This window comes from Macrotis lagotis, chromosome 8, assembly GCF_037893015.1.
Source record: "Macrotis lagotis isolate mMagLag1 chromosome 8, bilby.v1.9.chrom.fasta, whole genome shotgun sequence".
In the NCBI taxonomy this organism is placed as follows: Eukaryota; Metazoa; Chordata; class Mammalia; order Peramelemorphia; family Peramelidae; genus Macrotis; species Macrotis lagotis.
Genome location: NC_133665.1, coordinates 132,999,270 through 133,024,380, shown reverse-complemented (window position 1 = coordinate 133,024,380; position 25,111 = coordinate 132,999,270). Strand labels below are relative to the sequence as shown.

Sequence of the window (25,111 nt, the reverse complement as noted above, 5' to 3'; positions counted from 1 at the left end):
CTCCACTGCGCCACGCGGCCGCCCCCTACTTTTTAAGTCGTGTACGGGGTGCTCACACACAGCAGGCCCCTAAGGGACGTTTATTGAGCTGAATCAATTAAGCTTATTAATCGTCCGAGATAAGAGTCCGTCCGAGTCCGGTGTGCCGGGATAAAAGGCTGCGAGCGGGCGCAGGGGTGGGAGATGACGCAAGGACGTTGAACGCGACGTCCTCGCCCCGCCCCCTCTGCGTCACGCGTCAGGCTACCGCGCAGGCGCAGAGGAAACCCGGAAACCCCTGGCTTCCTTCAACCCGCCCTCCCTCCCCTCCTCTACGACGCACCGATGCGCAAGCTCAGTGACCCCGGCGGTCAGGTGCTCCTCATGCGCACGCGCGCCGGCTCCAAGCGGCGAGTCTCCTTTCCCTTCCCGGTCCTTCTTGCATTCCTTCCGGGGCAGTCCGGCATCTTGCCTCCGCTGCGTTTCTGAGGCCTCGGCGGCGGGCTCTGGTCTGCAGAGGAGCCTCCGGGTCCGGTGGAGCTGACGTGCTGGGGGCCGAGGCGCCATGGTGAGTAGCGGAGGGAGCCCGGGGGCCCTGCGTGGCCTGTGAGCTTCCGGCGGGCAGGCGCTGCCTTCTCTCTTTGTCCCCTTTGACGGATCGATCGATTGATTGATTGATAGGGCCCGCGGTGCCCGGCCCACCTCCGCTTCTCCCGTTGAACCCCAGCTTCCGCTTGTGCCAGCAGCGTTCGCTCGGCCTGCCGGGGGGCGGACGGGCCGGGGCCCCCGGGCGCCCTCCCGAGGGGGTCGGTTCTGTGGTTCAGGGTCCCCCCTTGGGTGCCGAAGGGCAGGCTTATGAACGTGCCCGGTGCCGGCATCAACACTGGGCTGACAAAGACCCTCCCCCCAAAAGAGGGTCCCCTGCTCCCCAGGAGCTCCCAGGAGACGGACAAGCAGGGTTCCTGCAGGACAGGTGGAGGGCACTGCCCCAAGGGGCACCCGGAGAGCCAGCCGGGGCCAGTGGCATCGCCGCCGGGTGCGGAGTTGGGAGGTGGAACGTGTTGTTGGAGGGCACAGTGCCCCTGCATGCCAGCACGTGTAGGGGCGGCTGAGGCTGCCAGGAAGACGAGTTGGCACTGACAGGAGGAGGGGCCTTTGGCTGCCTAGTAGAATTTCGCATTTGATTCTGGAGGAATTGGCGGAGCATGGTAATATGGTCGGACGTGTGTTTCAGAAAGATGGGTGTGATGGAGATTTGCGACAGACAGGCCGCGTGGTAATCCAGGTGTGGTGAGGAGGCTCACAGAAGGGTAGGGGAGACTTTCCTAAATGACAGGACTTGCCTATAGCTTGGACGTGGGAGAGGAGACACGGAGGAGTCACAGATGAAGCCTTGGATTAGTAGCTTTGGGAACTAAGAGGACGGGGATGCCTTCCACAATGATGGGGGAAGCGACAATGAGGTGGATTTTGTACATGTCTAATTTAATATGTTCACAGGATATCCAGTTTGGGATATCCACAGGTCAGAGGAGATAGGAGACTAGAGTTCAGCAGAGAGTTTAGGGCTTGGATAAATTGATTTGTGATTCTTTAGCATAGAGATGATAATTGAATCCATGTAAGTTGATGAGATACTAAGTAAAATAGTGTAGAGGAAAAAAGAAAGCACTCCACATAAAGGAGACTGCAAACAGCAAAGGAGACTGAGATGGAATTGGTCATATAAGTAAGATGAAGAACCAGAATAGAATGGTGTCCTGAAAAACTAGAGAGAAGTATGAAGGAGAAGAGGGTGATCGACACCATCAGAGATGGCAGAGAGGTCAAGGATAAGAATTGAGAAAAAACCCGTTAGCTTTGGTAATTAAAAGAGCACTAGGAATTTTGGAGGCAACAGTTTTGTGTGAATGATGTGGTTGGAAGCCAGACTGTAGAGAGTCAAGAGGAAAGGAAATGGAGGCACCTGTTTTGTTAGATGTCCTTCTCAGGGAGTTTAGCCACAAAGGACATAAAGAAATATGGGATGAGAGATATCACATGATGGATTAAGTTTTAGTACACTTTATTCCCCAATACATTCCAAATAATATTAAATTAATATTAAATTAATTAATATTAAAGATCATACTAAAAAATATTAGAAAAGAAGCAGATCACATACCTCCCACAGTCATGGGAAGGAGACATATTCTTAACCAAACAAAGGATAGGGGTAATTAAAAAGAGAAAAGAGATACCTTATTACCTGAAACTAAAAAACTTCTACACAGACATAATTAGTATAACTAGGACAAGAAGGTAAAGTCAAATGGGGGAAAAAATCTATCAAACTTCTCTGATAAGGGTTTGGTATCCAAGACATATGCAATTAACAGATACATAGATCCACATAGTTCTAGATCTAACTATAGTTTTTGATTTCTAAAATTAAGATTTTTTTAATTCATCTAACAAAAATGAATTTTTTCTTCTTCCCACACACCCTTGTAAATCTACATATAGTTAAATTTACTGAATAACTCTTTTCCTTAAAGAGTTTGCAATCTTGTGGGGCACCAGAATTTAAAATCACAAAACAAGTACAATTAAATTTAAATGCTCAACTTAATTTCAGTAGGAATTCAGAGTGTGAACTAGAGATGATAGTAGGAAAGGTTAACAAAGGCAAGAGACAAGATTCAAAGTGGGGAAGAAGCTGTGTACTCTCCCTACTCAGCAGTTTCCATATCTTTATTCTCTATAGATCTTGGATTCCATTTTGGAAATCTTCTGTTGAGAAGTAGTTTAATATTGAATTAGAAATTACTTGAATACCGTTCATTTCTTTTCTATTTGATAACAATTCTGAAATTCCTTATTTAAGCAAACTTTCTAGCATTGTTCAGCATGGTGGTCTGTCTGGATCCTAGAGGAAGATCACTCCTGAATTTTGTTATCTTATAATTTTGATTCGCAAGTTTAATGAGCCCTAATTTCTGTTTATATTTGTGCACCCTAGTTGTATTATGCAAAACTGAACCCATCTAAGTAATATATTAAATAAATATGTATGATCTTCTCTCCATAGGCTCGAAATGCAGAGAAGGCCATGTAAGTACCAATTTTTTTCTGAATTGAAATATTCTTTTGGAACTTGTTACAGTTGTCGGTTTAAACGATGAGTTTTTTGCAAATCATCTTTATATACTCTGCCTGCTAGTTAAACTAGCATGACTAGATTTTAGAAAAATCTCCCATCCCCTCCCAAATTTACTAGCATGTCCTTTTCATTACCATTTCTATTTAATGTTTAGTACATAACCAATAGAACTTACAGTGGATGGATATGCCATTTACTTTCAGGGAAAATCAATTTAGAGGAGTGGGAATTTCTGGAGTAGCTATTCAAGATCAAGTTATCTAAGATTATTCTTAGTATCAAAAGTAGAGGGGACAGAACCATCATACTCCCCTGATTCTTGTGGGTAACTCTTAGTTGTGTAAGTTTGTGACCCTTAAAATAAAATTACTAGTATGTGGTCATGGTTGTCCAAGAACCATAAGAAACACAAAATTCCTGACAGCATGGGATGCCCCATAACTATCTTATTGACTATCATGCTTAGTCATTGTACAGTTTTAGCCAGTGCACATGAGTACTTCAGATTCTGATAGCAAATTAGGATTATCCACATGGTTCACAATTGTTCAACATAATGGGAGATGTTTGAAAGTAAACTCATGAAATTTCTTCCTCCAATTTTAGGACGGCCTTGGCAAGGTTTCGCCAGGCTCAACTTGAAGAAGGGAAAGTTAAGGTTGGTTTACATTATTTTTTATTTGTTAAATTCAAATGTGTTACAAATAGATTCCAATACTTTTCTCTTTTGGGTCATGTTTGGTGTTCACTGCCCCAGTAATTTTGAAGTTCCTGTGAGTCCTCATAATTGAGTTCCAATTCTTGATACCAACTATATAACTAAAGAGTTAAGAATTAAAAATTTACCAAATGTGAGGAGATGCATGTTTCAACCAACCCACCATTCTGTCTCTGATGGTGGCAACAGATGATCAAGGTAACTTCAGCCAACATACACTTTAAAAGAAACCCCTAAGATGTCCCACCTTCCTCCCATTATATAGCTGGTGGGAAATTGGGTTAAGGAGAGAGAAGACACTCAGGAAACACAAGCTGAAGCACCTATAGTGGAACACCTGAAATAAACTTAGTAAACCAATTAAGAACAAAAACCTTTTTACTCGAATTAAAACTCATAAGTAGGTTTGGGATTGCCAAAGGTGGAGCTTCCCCATAATTGTAGCTAATTAAGATCTCATGAATTTTGGGATAAGTGCAGCATCAACATCCAGATTGTTCTTCCATTCAGGAACGAAGACCTTTTCTTGCCTCTGAATGTAATGAGCTACCTAAAGCTGAGAAATGGCGACGACAGGTATGTTTGATATAGATGATTGTTTGTTTATCACATAACTCAATAGCTAGTGTTTCTATCAAAAACAAAGGAGGAAGGTATGGATTTGTATTAGTGACTCTGGTTTGGTATCCCAGTATATCACTATTATCATTTCACTGACCTATAGATACTGCCACCCATCATAAGATTCACTAACTGTTAGAAGAGGAATTCTCCCTCATTTTACAGATGAGGAAGCTGATGCCCAGAAAGGCTGATGGGGAAAACCTTATTTTTTTCAACTCTATGGTCTTATGTACCGTTTTTTTTTTTCACTCCTTATAGCACTGTTACATATGATTTAATGCCTCGATATTTTTCTTCTTTCCTTCACTAATGTCTTCTTCCAACATTGCCTTATGTGTTGCGGTAAACCTGAGTTCTTTAAAGGTTATGTTTCTTGCAGTACATTGTTTTGTCTGTTCCTGTCAACCTTAAAGGTCTACATGTTGACCCAGTAGCAAGCCATGTCTGTCCATTCTAGCTAAATTTAAAGAAGACTAATCAGGAGATGCTGACTGATGATTTGTCTGTCTATTTATTTATATCTTAGCAATCTTGTCTCATTGGAAGAGTGCACATAATCTACCAATGAAATGTTGAAAGTATTGTTTACTTTTTTATTACTTTTGATTTTTTCATTGTAGGTGGTGATTTTGGGGGAAAAAAACATTTTAATCATAGTAAAAAGTAAAAGGGACCTGAAAATTGGCACAATTTGAAGGAAAAAACTTGCAGTTTCAAATTTAAGGGAAAGTAGTTAATTTAGCAAGTTTTTTCAAGTCTCTTTCTTAGGAGTGTCTCAGAACTACTTGTCATAATCAGTTATTTTTGACTTCTTGAATTATCAGTATTTTAAAACAATAGTTTTTTTCCTTGAGATTAAAATTGTGCAAAAATATTTGGTTTGTTGCAGATTATTGGGGAGATCTCAAAAAAAGTGGCACAAATTCAAAATGGTAAGCTAGATTTTATTCTTAATTTTACACATTTATTTAACATCGGCAAAGACCTTTAGTAGACACAGGAAATGTTAAGGTGTGAAAAACAAAATAGTCTCTACCTTCAGAGGGGGTTTAAGATATGACTATAGGTACAAGTTAATATATTTTATTCACTGTTCTTCAAAACTGGGCTCAAGTTGGATACACTTAAGATTTAAACAAATGGGTACACAACCCCAGAGTAGAGGGTATGGGAAAAAACCAGCTGGTCAGTAGTTAGCTGGTTTGGAAAGGGGAATAATAATTTGCTAATAGTCTTTGGAGCAAGGGGCTAAATGCTAAGATGCAAAAAAAGCAAACTCAGTTTGAATCAAATTCAGTTTGTTTTATAAATATCATATTTCCCCATGTATAAGGTACTCCCAAGTAATTTTGGGGTGCTGAAATTTGACTTTTGTATAATTTGGATTTGTGAGGCAGAGTTAGTTTTTTTAGTTGTTTGTTTTTTTTTTTTGCAAGGTAGTAGGGTTAAGTGGCTTCCCCGAGGCTACACAGCTAGGTAATTATTAAGTGTCTGAGGCCAGATTTGAACTCAGGTGCTCCTGACTCCAGGGCCAATGCTCTATCCACTGTGCCACCTAGCCACCCCTAGGGGCCTGAAATTTGAAAAAAATGTATTACATGAAGTTATTAAACTCATTTTATATTCATCATAAAATTCATACTACTCCTCATCACTGTCAAAACTCCCATCCATTAGATCATTCTTAGCTGTATTGGATGAGGAATCACTGTCTTAGGAGAAACTATGCCTGCTCTCCTGACTGTGCTCTGGTACATGGACAAGTCTGGGGCATGGAAGCATGCCTAGTCCATTCTGTTTAATGAGCCTGAAGCACCAGTTGTGTTGTCCTTGGAAATCAGTCACTTCTTTTTCATCAGCAATTCTTCTAGCCTCCTGCTGACCCATCTTTGTGGTTACAGGAATTCCAGTGGACCTTTGCTCTTCAATCTATATCTTCATTTCCCTCTCCAACTTAGGCCATTTGGCTGACTTGCCTCTCATGGCCTTCTGCTGAGGCATTTTCAGTAATAACCAACCTCAGATTTTTGGAGAAGGACCAGTTTTATATTCAGCAGCATGATTTCCATTCACTTTTGCAAACTTTTGTTTTTTAGGTTTTTTTTTTTTACTTTTTTTTTTTGCAAGGCAATGGGGTTAAGTGGCATGCCCAAGGCCACATAAGTAGGTAATTTTTAAGTGTCTGAGGTCAGATTTGAACTCAGATACTCCTGAATTCAAGGCCGGTGTTCAATCCACTGCACCACCTAGCTACCCCAACTTTTGCAAACTTTTAAAAAAAAAGTTTATTTAAGGCAATGGTATGTTTAAATGACTTGCCCAAGGTCGCACAGCTAGGCAATTATTAAGTGTCTGAGATGAAATTTGAACTCAGGTTCTCCTGACTCCAGGGCTGGTACTCTATCCACTGTATCACCTAGCTGCCCCTGGATCACTTTTAATTTAAATTCAGCACTCTATGGAAATCTTTACTGAGCCATTTTTAGGCAGCACGTGGCAAAACATAACCAAATATAATAAGTAACAAATGTGAAACAGCAGGAAATAGGGGCTGCTAGGTGCGCAGTGGATGGAATGAGCCTGGGTTCAAATCTGGTCTCAGACACTTAATAATTACCTAGCTGTGTGGCCTTGGGCAAGCTACTTAACCCCATTTGCCTTGCAAAAGAAAAAACCTAAAAAAAGAAAAAGTAGGAAATGCAAGTGAAAAAATCTGTAACAGAGGGCAAAAACAAAGGTGAAAAGGCAGTGAATGCAAAAATAAGTGCAAAAAAAAGTGGGAAATGCAGGTAAAAAAAATCTACAATTGCTGTACAAGACGCTCCCAGTTTTTAGACCCCCAATTTTTCTTTTTAGATTTTTTCAAGGCAGTGGGGTTAAGTGGCTTGCCCAAGGCCACACAGCTAGGTAATTATTAAATGTCTGAGGCCAGATTTGAACCCAGGTACTCCTGACTCCAGGGCCGGTGCTTTATCCACTACTCCACCTAGCCACCCCCCCCCAAATTTTTCAAAAAACAGTGGTAGATGCCTATGTTGCCTAACTTGCCAGCTGGATATCCTTGTGTCTTATCTGACCTTATTGCTTGTTTTGAAAAATAGAATTGTTAGATTACTAGAATATTCCTCATCTTAGAGGTTTAGGTGTTTCCTGTTTAACCTGTTTTCTATTGATAAAATGTTTTGTTTTCACATGTTTCCTGAGTGTATGAGAAGGTGGTTAGTTTTATTAATCTTTTCAAATCAGTATAAAGATTATTCCTAGATGAATTTTGTTAGCAGGGGTGATTTTTGTATCTTGAAGAATACAGGTTGTCTTTTCATTGATTGCTAAGTGTTTTTTGCAACTCTATCTCAAACAAACCAGGGTCAGCAAACGTAAGAGCCTCTCCTGCTCCCCATTCATGAACCTACTGCTTTAAATTAGATCTGTCTTGCCAAGGTTGGGTGACTTTGTTACACTTCTCCCTTTATTGAAATGTTTGAAAAGAATAGAAGACAAAGATTTCTTATGGTGGAATTTCAGGAAGTTGCATTATGGCAGAGAGAACATTATATGCATCAGAATCTTCCAGAAAATTAGTCTGCTGATGCTTCTGATTTTAGGGAGGGCATAGGCACTAATCACAGATACACAGTACTTCCTTTCCTTTGGGTGATTTCACCAATGAATACTGTAGTGACTTACTCTAGTTGTTAGAGTTTAAGATGAAGCAACATTAAAGAAAGTTCTTGAGATTATAGATTTGAGATAAGAGGTGTTCTTTCCTTCTCAATAAAACCTAAATGGAGAAACTTTAAAAAAAAATTGTAATGGAACTAACATTCTTAATGCTTTTATTTTTAGCTGGTTTAGGCGAATTCAGAATTCGAGACCTGAACGATGAAATTAACAAACTCCTAAGAGAGAAAGGACACTGGGAGGTTCGGATAAAGGAGCTGGGAGGTCCGGATTATGGAGTAAGTGAAATGAAACTTTTTTTTTTAAGGTTTTTGCAAGGCAAATGGGGTTAAATGGCTTGCCCAAGGCCACACAGCTAGGTAATTATTAAGTGTCTGAGACCGGATTTGAACCCAGGTCCTCCTGACTCCAAGGCTGGTGCTTTATCCACTCACTGAAAATAAGTTTTAAACTATTATGTATACAGACTTTTCAGTAGAATATTTTTTAGCATCCTCATTCAGCATTTGAAATTCACTGAATTCATACAATTAAAGAAAAGTGATGGGCTTCCATATTTCATCAGGATGTTTACCAGCCTCAGGGCTTATAGGGTCTGGGCCTTCTCCCCATCCCATGTCTCAAAGAGACAACAGAGGACAGGCAGCAGCTTATAGACATCTTGGGTGAATGAACCAGTAGTGTTCCAGTTGAAATTGGCAAATGTCCATGATGACTTTTCCTTTAGAGTGACCGAGTGAAAGTAAGTGAATCGAGGGAAACAGTATAAACATCATAACTACAATAGTATAATCAATATCTGATTCTTTCTACTTATCCTCATATGACATAAACTCATGGCTCTTCTCTAGTCTTATTACCCTCCTCTGTATACTTCCAATTTGTCAAAAGTCTCCTGGATTCATAGCACCCATAACTGCACATAGTATTTCTAATAAGATCTGACAAAGGCAGAATATAGTTGAGACTATCATTCTCCTTGATCCTGGAAGCCATGCCTCTCATAATGAAGCTAAAAAGTAAATCAGTTGTATCAAAATTCTGATTCATTGAGCTTGCAGTCCATTAAAACCTCCAGATCTTTTTCAGAATACCTCTTACCTATCCATGCCACCCCTCTTATTTTTTTTTAATTCTAGTAACTATTTTTACCCCTCTTGAATTTTATCTTAAATAGATTCATTGAAAGTATTACACCTTCTCAAGATTTTGTATGCTAACTCTCATTCAGTTAACTTCTCAGGTTTGTGTCATCTGCAGATTTGGTGACCTACCATTTATGCCTTTGTCTGAGACATTGATAAAAAGCACAAGACCAAGCACAGGTCTCTGGCATACTCTACTGCAGATTTCCTGCTCTGTAGACAGAAGGCCATTAACTATTACTCTTAGCTCTGAATCCCCCTGATTGCATTATTTTCTGATCCATTCTCAGGTTTCTCTTCATTTCTAATAAATCTTGCCTTTTCCTAATCCAAATCTCTTCATCTTCTTCAGAAGGATGTTATCAGGAATCAAAAGTTCTTTTGAAATCTAGGTAAACCATATCCATAGCATTGCTTTCATCTTCTGATTTAGTAGTAATCCTATAAAAAAGGAAATGAGGTTAGTCTGACCTGACCTGTTCTTGATAAAACTTTTCTGGCTGTAATCACAGTTTCCTTTGTGGATAATTATCAACTAGTTCTTCAATGGTTTATTCTAGAATTTTCCCAGGAATCAAAATCATATTCACTAGCCTATAGTTTAGAGATGCTATTCTCTTTTCATTTTTTAAAAAAAATCTCCAACCTTAATGATACTTCTCTTTTCCATCATCTTTCAGTTATCATTGACTCTGCAAATCATAGATGCCAGCTCTGAGGACCAGAAGACATCTTTCATCTGGGCCAGATGACTTGAATTCATCCAGAGCAATTGGGCATTCTCTTACAGCCATCTCCTGACTGATCTTGGGCACCAACTTCCTGTTAGTTTTTTTTTTTTGTTTCTATTACTTATTAATACCTTCTGGAACTGCCCTTTTTACCCATGAGAGTCACCAGGAGATGATAGTTATCATCTGTTTTGATAAATCTAGGAAGTTTCTTTTTATATGACTTAGAAACATGCCCCAGGAATATAATAGACTTCTCTATTGCTTCAACTAATGAAATAATTACCTTAATATCCCTTACTACCACTCTTACCTATTTCTTTTGCTCCCAGTGGATGGTATCTCACTTGACTGTGTCTTAGCCTTTTTTCTAGCATTCTTGGAAGAATGAGCTGCTTCTTTTTCCTTAAAATATCTAGCTCTTCTTTTTTTTCATCCTTCATTTTTTTTTTTAAAGGCAGTGGGGTTAAGTGACTTTTGCAGGGTCACACAGCTAGGCAATTATTAAGTGTCTGAGAGGCCGGATTTGAACTCAGGTCCTCCTGACTCCAGGACCAGTTCTCTATCTACTGCACCACCTAGCTGCTCCACCAGCTCTTCTTTTTTTTGAAGACCCTCCTCTCCTTCCCTTTCCTGTTTGTGGTCAGATCTCTCCTCCTTCACCTCAGAGTACCATTTTTTTCTCCCTTAAAGCCTTGATTGTGTTTCCTTTAGAAATCTTCATCCTGCCTAACAGTTCAGAGTAGGAAGGGACATTTTTCTTGATTCTTTACTTTCTGTGGGATGTAGATGAGGCCACACTCACAGCCCTAAGGGATCACACAGCTGGGCAGAAATAGTAGAAATACTTCATTCTCTACAGTGGCTAAGCTCTTCAGTTCATTTATCAAAATTACCTATGGTGCTTACACCTCAGCTCTGAGTACCTGCTTAGAAATTTTTGCAACTCATTAATTTTTAAAAGTTAAAAACTCTTTAAAACCAATTTGCTCCCCATCAATGCACTTTGCTGCTGAGCTCTGTATTATAAATACTTAACTTTTCTGATCTGTCTTGACTTGGCCTTGTCAACTAGCTTCTCCTTATCCTCAGAAATCACTGCATAATATTTTATCCTCCTTCATTCCTTTGTAGTCCCTTAATTATCTTTGATATTGACCTTAAATTTAGACCCCTATAAAATTTTCCTCGTTTTCTTCTGTCCTCTAGTCCAACCTCTCTCCAAGTTACCCCTATGATTTCCTTCTCATTAGACTCAAATCTTCTGTGTACCTTTCTCTTCCTGCAACCTTCTCTTATAGAAGACAGAAGTTTTATAGAAAGAAAAGAAATATTTTGCCATTTCAAAGTCTTGTTACTACTTGAATAGGATAGTTTGAAAAAGTGACTATTCGTTATCTTTTATTTTTTTAAGATTTTTTTTCTTGGCAAGGTAATGGGGTTAAATGGCTTGCCCAAGGCCACACAGCTAGGTAATTATTAAGTGTCTGAGGCTGTATTTGAACTCAGTTACTCCTGACCCCAGGCCTGGTGCTCTATCCACTGCGCCACCTAGCTGCTCGGACTGTTCATTATCTTAAAGAGTTGTTGTAGGGCGGCTAGGTGGCGCAGTGGATAGAGCACTGGCCTTGGAGTCAGAGTACCTGAGTTCAAATCCGGCCTCAGACACTTAATAATTACCTAGCCATGTGGGCTTGGGCAAGCCACTTAAACCCATTGCCTTGGAAAAACTAAAAAAAAGGAAAAAGTTGTTGTGACCCTATAAAATGACTTTTTTTTAACCGTATAGCTGTTTTTTTTGGGGGGGGTCTGATACTTTAAATTTAATGGCCATGTATTTATCACTTTTTATGTGACAGGCTTCATGCTAAGAGCTTAGATTACAAAGACAAAAACAGAAAAAAGTTTCAGTCTATGAACTTTGGTGAATATTCTATGCTTTGTCATGTCAACGTAGAATTCTATCTGTTATGATCCATTTGGAGATTGCATAAACATTAATATAAAAGGACCCTCTTTGGAAAAGAAACCTTTTTTAATGACTTTTTTTGTCTTTCTTTTTTAATATAAGAAAGTTGGCCCTAAAATGTTAGACCATGAAGGTAAAGAGGTTCCAGGAAATCGAGGTTACAAATATTTTGGAGCAGCCAAAGATCTACCAGGTGTCAGAGAGCTTTTTGAAAAAGAACGTAAGTAATTTCATATATACCTTGTACAGTTTTATTGATAGCTCAAGTTTCAGTATTTGGGGTTCTTCAGTTCTAGTATAGGACTTAGAATAGGTCCCAAAAATCTTTTAATTTCTCAGCCTTATGTATCTAACTTCCTTACTTCTGCTTTGGTTTGCACAGTTATGTCACTTTAAAAGCAAAAAGTAAGGGAAAAGCGTAGTTTAATATGTTGATATCATTTACAAATTGGCAATTGAACTGAGAAGACAGCCAATTCTAGAGGGGAAAATTTGGGAAACCAACTTGGAGGCTGACTCAGGACTAGAAAGCCAAAGGCCTAGTGTATTCCCCTGTTACTTTGAGAAAGTCACTCCTCTCTAGGTCCCAATATCCTCATCCCCAAAATAATGAGTCAGGACTGTGAGGGCCCTTCTGGCTTTAAAATGCTCTAATTTTATGAATTGTTTCCTAAATTCTCCTTTTTGAGGTTTGATTTTTTTTTTTCCTATAGGGTATTGGGGAGGTTGTGTGTGTGTGTGTGTGTGTGTGTGTGTGTGTGTGTGTGTGGGCAGTTTGTTTCCCCACAGCCTAGCATAGTGGAGGCTCATAGTAAGCAATTAATAAATGCTTTTTAACTGACAGTTCCTCAACTTAACTTATGGGTATGGATATGGACCTTACTAAAACATCCAAAATGTTAAGATGTTTTAATAGATGACCTTCACAAGTTGTAACAAAATAAAATTCATCCCTTTAGTGCTGAGACTTTCCAAGTTAAGCTTCTCTTTTGATTTTATTTATATATATATAGTCTACCAGCCTTCCAGCTTTGGTAAAATGGTCTTAATACAAGCTTCACTGGCCTAGTTTTTGTGAGCCTAGCTTTTCTTTGCTGCCGTGTTGCGATATTGGAAGCTGTTGTAGAAACCAGGCTCATCAGAGCAAAGGTATGGTCCCGAATCTTAGTTTGTTGTTAAATACTTGAGTTCTATATTGTAATATAGCATTAAAAGTTAAAGGACCTTAAATATTTGGCTCAAGCTCTTTCCACATTTTTGTTTTGTTTTGTTTTGCCAGGTAAATGGGGTTAAGTGACCTATCCAAGCTCATACAGCTAGGTAATTAAGTGTCTGAGGCCAGATTTTAACTCAGGTCCTCTTGAATCCAGGGCTGATGCTCTATCCACTGTGCCACCTAGCTGTCCCCCTTCCCACAATTTTGGGACTTTTCTTTACAATATTGGTTTTGATTGAAGAGAAGTACAAAATCACTCAGTATGCATTGCTAAAGTGCCTTCCATGACCCTGGGACTGTGCTGCGTGGCATCCATCTGTGTGTACCTAAAATTACCTAAGGATCAGTTTGAGAGATAGAACTATAACAAGTTTACAGTACATTACATTCTAGAAATTTAATGTGTTGATATTTCTTATAAAAGTTAAAGGTTGTGGGCAGCTAGGTGGCTCAGTGTATAGGTCATCAGCTCTGGAGTTAGGAGGACTTGAGTTCAAATGGGGCCTTATACACTTGATAATTGCCTAACTGTGTGACCTTGGGCAAGTCATTTAACCCCATTGCTTTGCAAAAAAAAGTTAAAAGATTTTGTTTGTACATAAAAAGGTGACCTTGTGACTGCTGATTCTTTCAGCCCTTCCTCCTCCAAGGAAGACTCGAGCTGAACTCATGAAGGCTATTGATGCTGAATATTATGGTTACCGAGATGAAGATGATGGTATTTTGGAACCCTTAGAGCAGGAGCATGAAAAAAAAGGTAAATAGATGCCATTTGAATGGCATGTTTCTGTTCTTTTTTTAAAAATACTTTAACATTAATTTTTAAAAACATTTGGAATTCCAAATTTTCTAGCTTTCTCCATTCTCTCCCCAACCATTGAGAAGGCAAGCAATATGATATCAGTTATACATGTTAAGTCATGCAAACTACATTTCCATGCTTTGTTTGCAAAGAAAGGGAAAAAAACCAAATGCAAGAAAAATAAATGAAAAAAATCTTTCATTCTGCTAATCAGTTCACTCTGCTGGAGGATAACAGTATTCATTATAGATCCTTTAGAAATGTCTTGGATCAGGGGCAGCTATGTGGCGCAGTAGATAGAGCACCGGTCCTGGAGTCAGGAGTACCTGACTTCAAATCTGGCCCCAGACACTTAATTACCTAGCCATTTAACCCCATTTGCCTTGCAAAAAAAAAATCAAAACAAGAAATGTCTCTTGGATCATTGTCGTTATGTCACCACATTGGTCATCCCTACAATATTTCTTTATTGTGTACAGTGATCTGGTTTTACTCATTTTATTTTGTATCAGTTTTCTCAAATTTCTCTGAAACCATCCCTCTCATCATTTCTTATAACACAGTAGTATCCTATCAGTCATATACTACTTGTTCCACTTTTCCCCTGTTGAACAACCTGAGTTTCTACTCTAAATTTAAACATTGTACAATGTTTATTTGTAATTTAAGATAAATTTTGTGACTTATTAGTAAAAATATTAAATTTGTGACTTTAAAAATAGAAAATTTTTATATTATATAATAATCCAGGGTTGCCTCTAGTAATTATCTTATTTCCAACCTTTCCATAACATCCATGAAAAATGGATTCAGGAAGGCCTGAGTTTAAATATGATCTTAGTCATTTACTAGCTATATGACCCTGGGCAATCCTCTTCACCTTTATTTGCTTCAGGTTCCTGATCTATAAAATGTGGAATGGTGCTTGAAGGGACACACTGTACTACCTCTCAGGGAATTTTTTTTTTTTATATTGAGATGAAATCTGTCACTTGTAACTTAATACTGATTTTATGGGACTAATAGGAATAAATTTAATTCCTCTTCTGTGTTACATCCAGTCATATATGTGAAGAGTGAAGAGATAAGTGAAGAGTGAAGAGATCTATCCTATTCCCAAGTTGTCTTCTTCCTAAATATGTTACTTTTCTTTTGATTTCCCCTTGTATGACATGGTTCTAAGTTTCTTTATCATTTCTTACAATTGAGCCTCCCAACATGTAGTCCAATCAAAAGGAATTAGGGGCTAGCTGTCTCCCTTTTTGAACACTTGATAGGGCATTCACTTCAATGGTTTGAATTAAGGTTTTGTTAAATTCAAGGATTTAGTTGATTTTCCCTACCTATTTTAATTCCTCTTTGAGGGGGTGAAGGCCTTTCCAAGTAATTAAGTAGTTGGTAGCTCAATGTCCCCATTGGAGAAAACCTACCTTTAAGACTTAGAGGTGTGTGTATGTATGTCCGTGATTTATTAGAGGAGATTGTTTTAGCTTGCTGAAGATTGGGGAAGGGTGCTTCCGTTCTCTCCTCTGCATTCCAATTGAAGTGGGACAAATGGCAGCCCTCATAAAAAAGACCTCCCAGTTTTCCCTTTTTGTACAGGAAAAGTTAGGTTTCTGACCTAGGTTGGGCTGCTTCTTCCTCTTTAGGAGATCCAAATTGCTGATTGATAAGGAGTAAGATATTACCTGTTATCTCCCCTCAGAGAGCTAGAAGATCTGCAGTCATTAGTGGAGGGGATGAGAATATGATTTTGGGGTGTTTCCCAGTCTACTTGGTGCTCTCTGACGCAGGCCATATGAAGGATCTTAGGATCCCAAGTCAGATGAGGAGGTTTGGGAACAGAGAAGACACTTCTCTATAAAGTTATATATAATCAGTTGGGGAGACAGATAGCTATCTTCCTGACTTAAGTCAGGATAAGAAATCAGGGATAAAGTAAAAGAAGGTGAGAAACAACAGAGACTACTTATGGATAAAGAACAGCAAAACTTTATTAATTTACATGTGCATCTTCCCAGCTTCTGACTCTAGATTGCCTGACTTGCCAGGCCAGGAATCATTTGACTTTAAGATTATCCTTTCAAGTGAGTGTCAAAGGTCCTCAAAGAGAGGTTCTAATAACTTTTCCTCTTGAATTTCTATATCTGAATATTAACTTACATTCTGTCAAGGGTGGAGATCCTAACAAGACCTCAATCCTTAATGATTAATATTGCTGTATATAAATGCATCTTGTAAATTTATCAGTTCTAGAATACTAAAAATTCATTTGCATTCCCAAGAGAAAATTAATCTCTTAGGATAAACCTTTAAATTAACTAGCATAATCCCCATTTAACAGATAAATGAATAATCACACATTGTCAAGTGCTTTGTATTTCTTAAAGTTCTTTCTCATCCATTAACTCATATTTTTATTTGATCCTCACAGGAACAATCTTTCCTATTTTACAGATTAAGAAATTGAGATCCTGAGTTATTTGTTTAAAATAAGGGAAGAGGGGGAACAGGCATGGTGCTAAACCCTTTACAAATATTATCACATTTTTTTTTATGCCTTTTGCTTTACATCACAGCCATTTCCAAAAATATCTCTCTGCCCAGGAGTTATAAATGATTTACTTGATTCACTAAGCTAGGATTATAATTCTCATAGTAACTGAGTGTAATATTAATAACTGATACTGACCTGTCTTTCTAACAGCATGTAATATTTTCTCTTTGACTTGGGAGTTCTGGATCTTGGCTATAATATTCCTGGGGGTTGGTGTTTTGGGATCTCTTTCTCAGGGGGGTGGGTGGATTCTCTCCGTTTCTATTTTGCCCTCTGCTTCTAGGATATCAGGGTAATTTTCCTGTAGTAATTCTTTGAAAATGATGTCAAGGCTCCTCCTGGTCATGAGTTTCAGGTATTCCAATAATTTTTAAATTATCTTTCATAAATCTGTTTTCCATATCAGTTTTTTCAATGAGATGTTTCACATTTTCTTCTAATTTTTCATTCTTTGGGTTTTTGAAGTAATGTGTCCTGATTTCTCATAAAATCAGCAATCTCCCTGAGTTCTATTCTTTGTCTGAAGGATTTGTTTTCCTCAGAGAGCTTTCTTGTCTCTTTCCATCTGGCCAATTCTGTTTTTTAAAGCATTCCTCAATAACTTTTTGAACTGTTTTATCCATTTGACCTAAGCTGGTTTTTAACATTATTTTCTTCAGCATTTTTTTTTGGATTTCCTTGACTAAACTGCTGACCTCTTTTTCATGTTTTTCCTGCATCTCATTTCTTTTCCCAATTTTTTATTTAACTCCCTCACTTGATTTTTTTTTCTTTTTTAGGTTTTTGCAAGGCATTGGGGTTAAGTGGCTTGCCCAAGGCCACACAGCTAGGTCATTATTAAGTGTCTGAGTCTGGATTTGAACTCAGGTCCTCCTGAATCCAGGGCCAGTGCTCTATCCCCTGCACCACCTAGCCGCCCCTCTCACTTGATTTTCAAAGTCTTTTTTGAGCTCTGTCATAGTCTGAGCCCAATTTCTGTTTTTCTTGGAGTCTTTTCTTTAGATGCAGGAGTTTATGCTTCCTCATCTTCAGACTGAGTGTTTTGCTCCTTCTTGGGCTCACAGACAAAGTATTTCTCAATGGTGTTCCTCTTTTTTTCTCTGCTTACTTATTTCTCTACCCTGTGCCTGGTTTTGGGGTGCTTCCTGAGCTTTCAGGACACTCCCACAAGGATCTCAGTGTGTGAGGCTCTGTCCTCCCTCCTGGTCTGTGAATGACCATAAGCGCCCCCCTCTGCCACGGGGCTGAGGTGGGGGGACCCTGCTGTTCTATGGGGGGGCCTAGCCTGTGATCAGGATCTGAATGTGGTCAGAGCCCCAGAGTCCTGTTCCAGGGACAGAGGACAGAGCTCGGCAGTCTCTCCACTCCCCTCCCTAGGCTCTGTACTCAAGCTCCTGCTGACTTGCTTCTGCTTCTGTTTCCTAGATCTGGGCTGCTGTGGTCACTCTGCTCGCTGTGTGCCCCGAGGGCTGGGCTTCACTTGCTCACTCTGGCTGAGGTCCCCCCGAGTTGTTCCCAGTGCTCCCCGGGGTGTAGGTCAGGACACTGCTGTGAGCCCCGGCTCCCAGTGCCCTGCGTCTGCCTCTGGGAGGCTGAAGTTCCTTCGCTCTGGTGGGCTATCCCTCTAACCCTGTGGAGCGGAGCCTTTCCTCTCTTTTCCAGGTTACCTTAGCTTGGAGAACTGCCTCACTGGGTCCCTTTGTGGATTCTGTCTCTTGAAAATGTAGTTATAGTCTTTAGTTTATAAGTTTTGATGGAGAGCACCTAGAGACTGTCCTCTCCTATCGCCATCTTGGCTCTGCCCTGGAGGAAAAGGAATTCGAACCTATCATTCTTTAGAGAGTTTCCCCTGACACTGTCCATCTGGTGCTCTGGGGTCTGCAGTGGTCGCATCCAACAAAGTAGTTGGTGAATTAAAATATATTCAACCCCACAGATTCTTCAGCATATGTATTAACAGCCTTCACTCAATGGTCACTGCTTATCTGAATTGCCCTCTTTGGTCAGGACTCCACCTCCATCCGACCATCCCAAGCCTGCCTCTGCACAGCCCCTCTTTGCTGAGCCAGACCTCCCCTTACAGCTGGCTTCTACACTCAGGCCTGTGAGGGTGACGATGCCTTTGGTCCTGAGTTCTCCTACATTTGGAAAACCAATTTCCTCATGCAACAAGATACTCCTAAGTGCATGTGAAATCAACCTTGTTTCCAAGTCTCTTTGTGTGTGCTTCTGTAGAGATCTTTTATCTTTTTTGAAATTTATTCTCTTATTTTTATATCTCTCACTTTTTTAGCATTCCTTCCCCCCATCCCCCATTTTATATATGTTGTAAACACCTTGATGCCATATCTTCCCCTGTTTTTCTGCCAGCCCACCTGGCACTTACTGCAAGACTTTGAACGTACATTAAATATAGTTACTGGCTCTTTTGATCTTTGTTCATCCTGATTAAAACAGATCTTAGATCACAGACTCATGCAGTGCTAGGACAGGAGGAGACCCTAGAGAGAACATCTCATCTCACATCTTCTTTTGTTAGGGGAGGAAGACCAAGACCAGAGAAGGACAGGAACTTCTGTGGCCAAGTGATATTTAAGAAACAGCACTAAGTGAAGAACAGTGTCAAGAAGGCTTGTCTCCTTCTGTATCTCCGCATTAGGATTTGGGGAATGTGGGTCATCAATGGTCTGAAGTTAGCCTTGGCCATTGCACTAATTGGACTGCTAAAATCTTTCCCCTACTTATCTCAAAGACCTCTCTACTTCTGGCACTCAGGCCACTCTTCTGTCCCCTGGGTACATGGGTGACCCACTAGTACCTACATCTTTTTTTTGTCTCCATCAGAATTTACCCTATTCACTATATCTGGTAAGTCTGCCAAGCTTACTTGACATCCTTGGATTTGGCATCTAAGAAACCCAGGTGAGCATCCCAGATTCAACCTTAAGCAAGTCATCGACTATCTCTAGACTTCATTTATCCATCTATAAAATATTAAATGAAAAAGCTTGTTTTAGATGACTTCCCTTTCCAGTTCTCAAAAATTGTGATTCTATAATAAGGGAAAAGGAAATTGAACTCTGGTAACTGCACCTTTTTTTTATTCTACACTTGATTATTTTGAGATTACAAAAAAGTAATCAAATCGCTTTGCTTCCAGATGTGTTTATATGTCAAATTGTTACTATTAAAAGGTGAATCTTCAAGAGAAAGATAAACTGAAGCATATCTTAAAATTTTTTGTCTTAGGACCAATAATGTCACAGAAACTGCTCTGTATTATTCAGTTAACATTCAGGGTCTGTAGTATTGTATATATCATGAATAAGTCATGGGCATGAAAAAAATGCCAGTTCACTTAGTTATTAATGCCCCCTTGTACACTTATTTGGCCTATTCAGGCTAGTTGATAATTAATGAAATCATTGAACTGACTAGAATTAAAACATCTTTTTAAATCATAATAGTATTTTGTTCCCCAATTACATGTAGAGATAGTTTTTCTTTTTTGTTTATTTGCTATTTTTTGATATTTTTTCCAATTACATGATATAAAAGTTTTTCAACATTCATCCAGTTGCATATTTATGTTATACACTTTTCTTCCACCACCACCCCCAGTGGCAAACAGTCTAGTGAATGTTTTATATGTATATTTATGTATAGCATGTTTTCTTAGTAGTCGTTTTGTGAAGAATTAGGACTAAAGGAAAAGAAGGAAAATCATGGAATAGGAAGGAAAAACAAGTTTTTTTAAAAAAAGCATTCAGATGCTATTTCCATCATAGTTGATTAGCTAACAATGTTATGTGTACAATGTTGTCAAGATAGTTTTCAACATAGAATTAGAGTTTCTTGACTATGGAATTTACTTTGTGATGTGTTTGTAGGTTAGGAAGTTCAGAACACAAGTAAGCATCAGCCTAGGTAGTCATTTGTTTACTTTTCTTTCCCTCTTTACAGAAGCTCAACTAGAGAATGTCATTCTTATTTGAATAAATTAGAAGGGGAAGGAAATAACACTTGTTCTTATATTAAAACAGTCATAGCAGAAGCAGTAGAAAAGTGGAAAGCTGAGAGAGAGGCCCGTCTTGCACGAGGTGACAAAGAAGAGGAGGAGGAAGAAATAAACATCTACGCTGTGAATGATGATGAGGTAACATGGCTAGGGATGAGGTGGTCACCTTTAAGTTTCTGTTTGAACCCTTTGAGGTCACTATCATTGGTTGTAGGAGAACTGTATTTTTTTCCCTTTTACTGCATGAAAACATTTAGGACCTGTACAACAAGAAGCCTTTTCATTAAATCAAGTTCAACTCATCATCTAAGATGTTGATATGAGTCAAAATTTTAAACGGGAAAAACTTTGGAAATCATATAGTCCATCTTTTTCATTTCTTAGATGGGAATCTGAGGCCTAATCCAGAGGTGTAAAGTGATCTCTTCAAACAAAAGGAATGAGGTCTTATAAAATCTTTTAGGAATAGCACACTTGTATTATACAGGATGGGTAGAATACAGTAGAAACTGAAGGCCGAGAGACCCAAACTCACTGATGGTAGGAATCAGCAGGCCGAGACAGTAACAGCCAAAGGACATAAACCAATCAACCTCTGCTCTGACTCAAACTTCATTTTGGGAGCTTGTTACAAAGAAAGTCAGACACAGCAGAAGGCCTGGGAAGACTGACATTTAGTCCTGCTAGAGCAGGGTAGGGAGCCTTTTTTTCTGCCAAGGATCAAAACTTAAAAACTAGCCTACTCTATTTTGTTAAACATTTAATTAATTCACCCCCAGAAAGCTCCTAGAGTTACTGTGTTTCAAGTCCCACCTGCTATTGCCTTTACAGCACCAGAGGAAATGATTTTATGGGCTTTAGAAGGCCCAAGGGGCAGGACATTTCTGTTCCTGTGCTAGAAAACAGATTGAAGCAGGAAGTAGAGATCCTGAGCTGACTGGGAGGCAGAGCAGGTGAAAAAGAGGGCCATCTAGCACTTAAAAGGTGAGACCAGATTTGAGGTTAATCAGTATTGTGCACTAATCTCAGGTAGCTGTGGTGGAGCTAACAAATGCCTTGGGTGGTGGTTTGTGAAATACACTGTCCATTTTCTAGTCTGACGAGGAGAGTGCCAAGGAGAAAGAAGGAGAAGAAGGGCAGCAGAAGTTTATCGCTCATGTCCCGGTGCCCTCCCAGCAAGAGGTAAGGGATTGACCTGGGTCCTAGGGGCAGGACTCATCACACTGCCCCAGGGAAGAGTTTTCTTTAAAATGTTATCACCAAATCCCTGGAGCCAAGTTTATCAGCCAGGCTCACACAGATCCGGCTTTGTTTTCCTTTTCCCTTTTGCTGCAGGGACTTGATTCCTCCCTCTTATCATCAGCTCCTTTCTAAAAACTACTGATAGCCTCTGTTTATACTTTCCTCCCAGTGGCCTTCCCCACAAGGATTCCCATTTGGGGATTACACTCTTATCCTAAATACCTGTTACAGAACAAGTTTTATTTCAAATGTTGGTGACTTGATTCAGGGAGTGGCTCTGGGATGTAATAATGGAAAGAGCTTGGGCAGGTCCCAAATCTTGACTCTTACTAGCTTTGGGACCAGGGCAGGTCTCTGAGCCCATTTACTCACCTGTAGAATCATCCTAATTGTGCTATCTTCCTCCATGGTAGTTATACCATAGGAATGTGAGACAATGTAGGTGGTGGTCATTTTGTCGTCCCCATTTTACAGATGAGGAAACTCAGGGCAGGAGATTTGCTTCCATTTTCTTGGCTAGTCAACGATGGAGCAAATCCCAGAGCTTGGACCCAAGACTTCAGTGTTCACCAGGCACTGCTGCATCTGTCAGCAGCATCCTTCACTTCTCCACTGAATGCGGCTTTGTTAAAGGAAGTCCATCCTAAAATACAAGTTGTAAAGAGAGGAATTGGAAGTAGCAGCATTTATAGCGTGCATCTGTGTGCTAGAAATGTGCCAATTATGATCTCATCCTTCCTCACAATGGAGACAGATAGAGGTGAAGTGACCTGCCCAGGGTCACACTGCAGGTTAGTGTCTGAGGCTAGACACTAAGTGACTTCTGACCCAGTTGCCATCAGAATAGAGAAGAAGCTTCTTGCTTTTCACTATAATTTTTGCTAATGTTATGGTTTGCCTGGGTTCTGGTGGAGGAATCCTTAAATGCTTAGTGATGATTGCTTAAAGGACCCCTATGTTGAAAAAAGAAGTGCCCAAGTTTCCAGATCCTCATAACTCAGGGGGTGTCTCTATATAGACATGTCCAGGTTTTCCTTTTTCTGGTTTTCATTGTCTTCCTATAGAGCAGGGCATCTGTTTTCCTGGCAGAATTGCATTTTATCTTGTGATATATTAGGAGGAAGTATCTAAGAAATTACAATGAAAGAAAAAAAATCTTTTTTCTTTTTCTGATGAATGTAATGTGGATTATTCTGGTTCCACTCATTTAAGTATAGCTTTATGAGGGTCTTTGTGGAAGCACTGGACTATCAAACCCAGGAAGCCAGACCCTCCCTTCAGGTACCTTACTCGTTGTGGGGTTGGGGGCTAGATCACAAGGAGGATGCAGGAGATGAAGGGACTTGTAGGGGAGCCACATGACCCTACCTGTGCTTCATGAACATTCTTGTGGGTGTCTCATAGAGGAAAATTAAAGAGGGTATAGACTAGACCTTAGTCCATGTGAGGCACAATAAAGGCTTAAAATGCTTTGGGGACTCTGAGTGAAGAAGGGAGTGGAGCAGGAGAGATGGTGAAGGGAGGATCATAAGAGCTGGTGACCATTGAGGGAGAAGAAAGAACACTTTGGTCTCCTCTCTATGTTGGCGCCTCTACATGAGCCCATCTGTAAAGATAGGTTATCTGGGAGGACGGCAGTGATGGGAAGGGAACCAGTTTCAGGTAGAATTGGCAAAGGAAATTGGAAGGAAAATTGGACATAAAAGAGAACTGAGAGAAATAGTCTGAATAAGGATTGATGAGAACCCAAGATACAGGTGGAGCTGACCTGAGAACATCTGAATGAGAGTATCTACTTCTGAGTCAAGTACTGGCCTGGGGAGAGAACCAGTCCCAGTCCCTGGGGTTCCATGGGAGGCAGTTTGTTGAGATTTTAGCTCTTTTTCAAACAACCATTCTAGACATTTAGGAGAGTTGTGGAATGAGTAGGGAGAGTGAATTCTACAGGATGCTAAACTTATGGATGAAAATGGCATTCAGTAATTCATGTGTTTCTCAGGCTACAATGTGGCACAGTAAATATAGATCACTGGACTTGTTTGTCGTTAGGAAGACCTGGATTCTAATGTGGCTCCAGTTTCCTACTTGTGGATGATGCTGATGACCTCAGTGGTGATAATAGTAGCATCCACTTCCCAGGGTGATTGGGCGGGTCAAGTGAGATGATACTTGTAAAGTGCTTTGCAAACCTTAACATACTAGTCCACATATTAGCTGTTACTGTTAAGTAGAGAAAATAGATGAGAGAGTTTCAGAGCTAGAAGGGATTATGGAGATCTTCTAGTTACTTATTTTACAGATGAGGGAATTGAGACAAAAAGATGAAGTAAGTGGGCTGGGTTGACCAATGATGTAATTTTCCATTTCCTACTTGGATATTTGGTTTTGTGTAGACTTATCTTTTAGCACTAGACTTATATACAGAAGAGGCTTGAGGTGCTCATTGGATAAAGAATGAGACTCTTCTTTGTTTATTTGTTTAGATTGAGGAAGCTCTTGTACGAAGAAAGAAGATGGAACTCTTGCAAAAGTACGCCAGTGAAACACTGCTTGCCCAGAGTGAGGAGGCAAAGAGGCTTCTTGGATTTTAGCTTCTGAGCATCTTCTGGACTGGAGCTCCTCAGGGGTTCTTAATACACTCACCATCCACCCAGTTTTGATCACTAACAGCTACGAGCTGTCACAACAGGTTAAAGGGGGTCCTTCCCCAGTAATTTTCCTCTTAACTTTGGGAATTGCTTCATATTAATATTTTTTCTTTAGTTCCATTCTTGAGACATAAAAATCCATTTTTTTTAAATCCAAAAAATGTTCTGCAGCTGTTTTAGTATGCTGTCCCTAAGTGTTCCTGGTTGGGTTGTTAATGTGCTGAACATTTCAGCAATTTATTTTGTGTAAATATTTTATTACTGTATAAATGATTTTGCTTTTGAAGTTTGTAATATCTAATCACTGTGGAGATATTTTTATTAAATACTTTTGTAGGAAAGAAAATTTTCTGTTTTCATTAGTCTGATTTTATTGAAGTTTTATATCTTGACACTGGCATCTTTTGATTCACATCCCATCTATTCCTTCTCAGTCTTCTATGCTGGATCCTTTTTTCTTTTTTCTCTACTCTCTCACCTGGTGGCTTTTCTCAACACCTATGGTCTCAGTGATCATTTCTATGTAGTTGACTTTCAATAAACTCCAGTGGCTTCTCATTACCTCCAGGATACACTGTCTGGCATTTCAAATTCTCCCCTATCTGGCTGGTTCCTACTTTTCCAGGAGGTGGGTCCAGC

General features: G+C 39.7%; 1 protein-coding gene across 2 annotated transcripts; it reads left to right on the top strand.

The window, feature by feature from the left end:
• The first annotated feature begins 420 nt into the window (after positions 1 to 420).
• Positions 421 to 24,833, top strand: ISY1 (ISY1 splicing factor homolog). 2 transcript variants are annotated; one of them, XM_074198396.1, is made up of 12 exons: positions 421 to 547; positions 3,050 to 3,072; positions 3,728 to 3,779; positions 4,350 to 4,415; positions 5,353 to 5,395; positions 8,310 to 8,422; positions 12,092 to 12,209; positions 13,840 to 13,962; positions 20,608 to 20,720; positions 21,678 to 21,764; positions 22,299 to 22,615; positions 24,308 to 24,833. In XM_074198396.1, the coding sequence occupies exons 1-12, from the start codon at positions 545 to 547 to the stop codon at positions 24,420 to 24,422; spliced, it is 1,173 nt and encodes a 390-aa protein (XP_074054497.1). In that variant the 5' UTR covers positions 421 to 544; the 3' UTR covers positions 24,423 to 24,833. The 2 variants fall into 2 exon arrangements, with proteins under 2 accessions (XP_074054497.1, XP_074054498.1); XM_074198397.1 differs by lacking the exon at positions 22,299 to 22,615 and having other exon boundaries at positions 427 to 547; positions 24,308 to 24,831.
• The last annotated feature ends 278 nt before the right edge of the window (positions 24,834 to 25,111 follow it).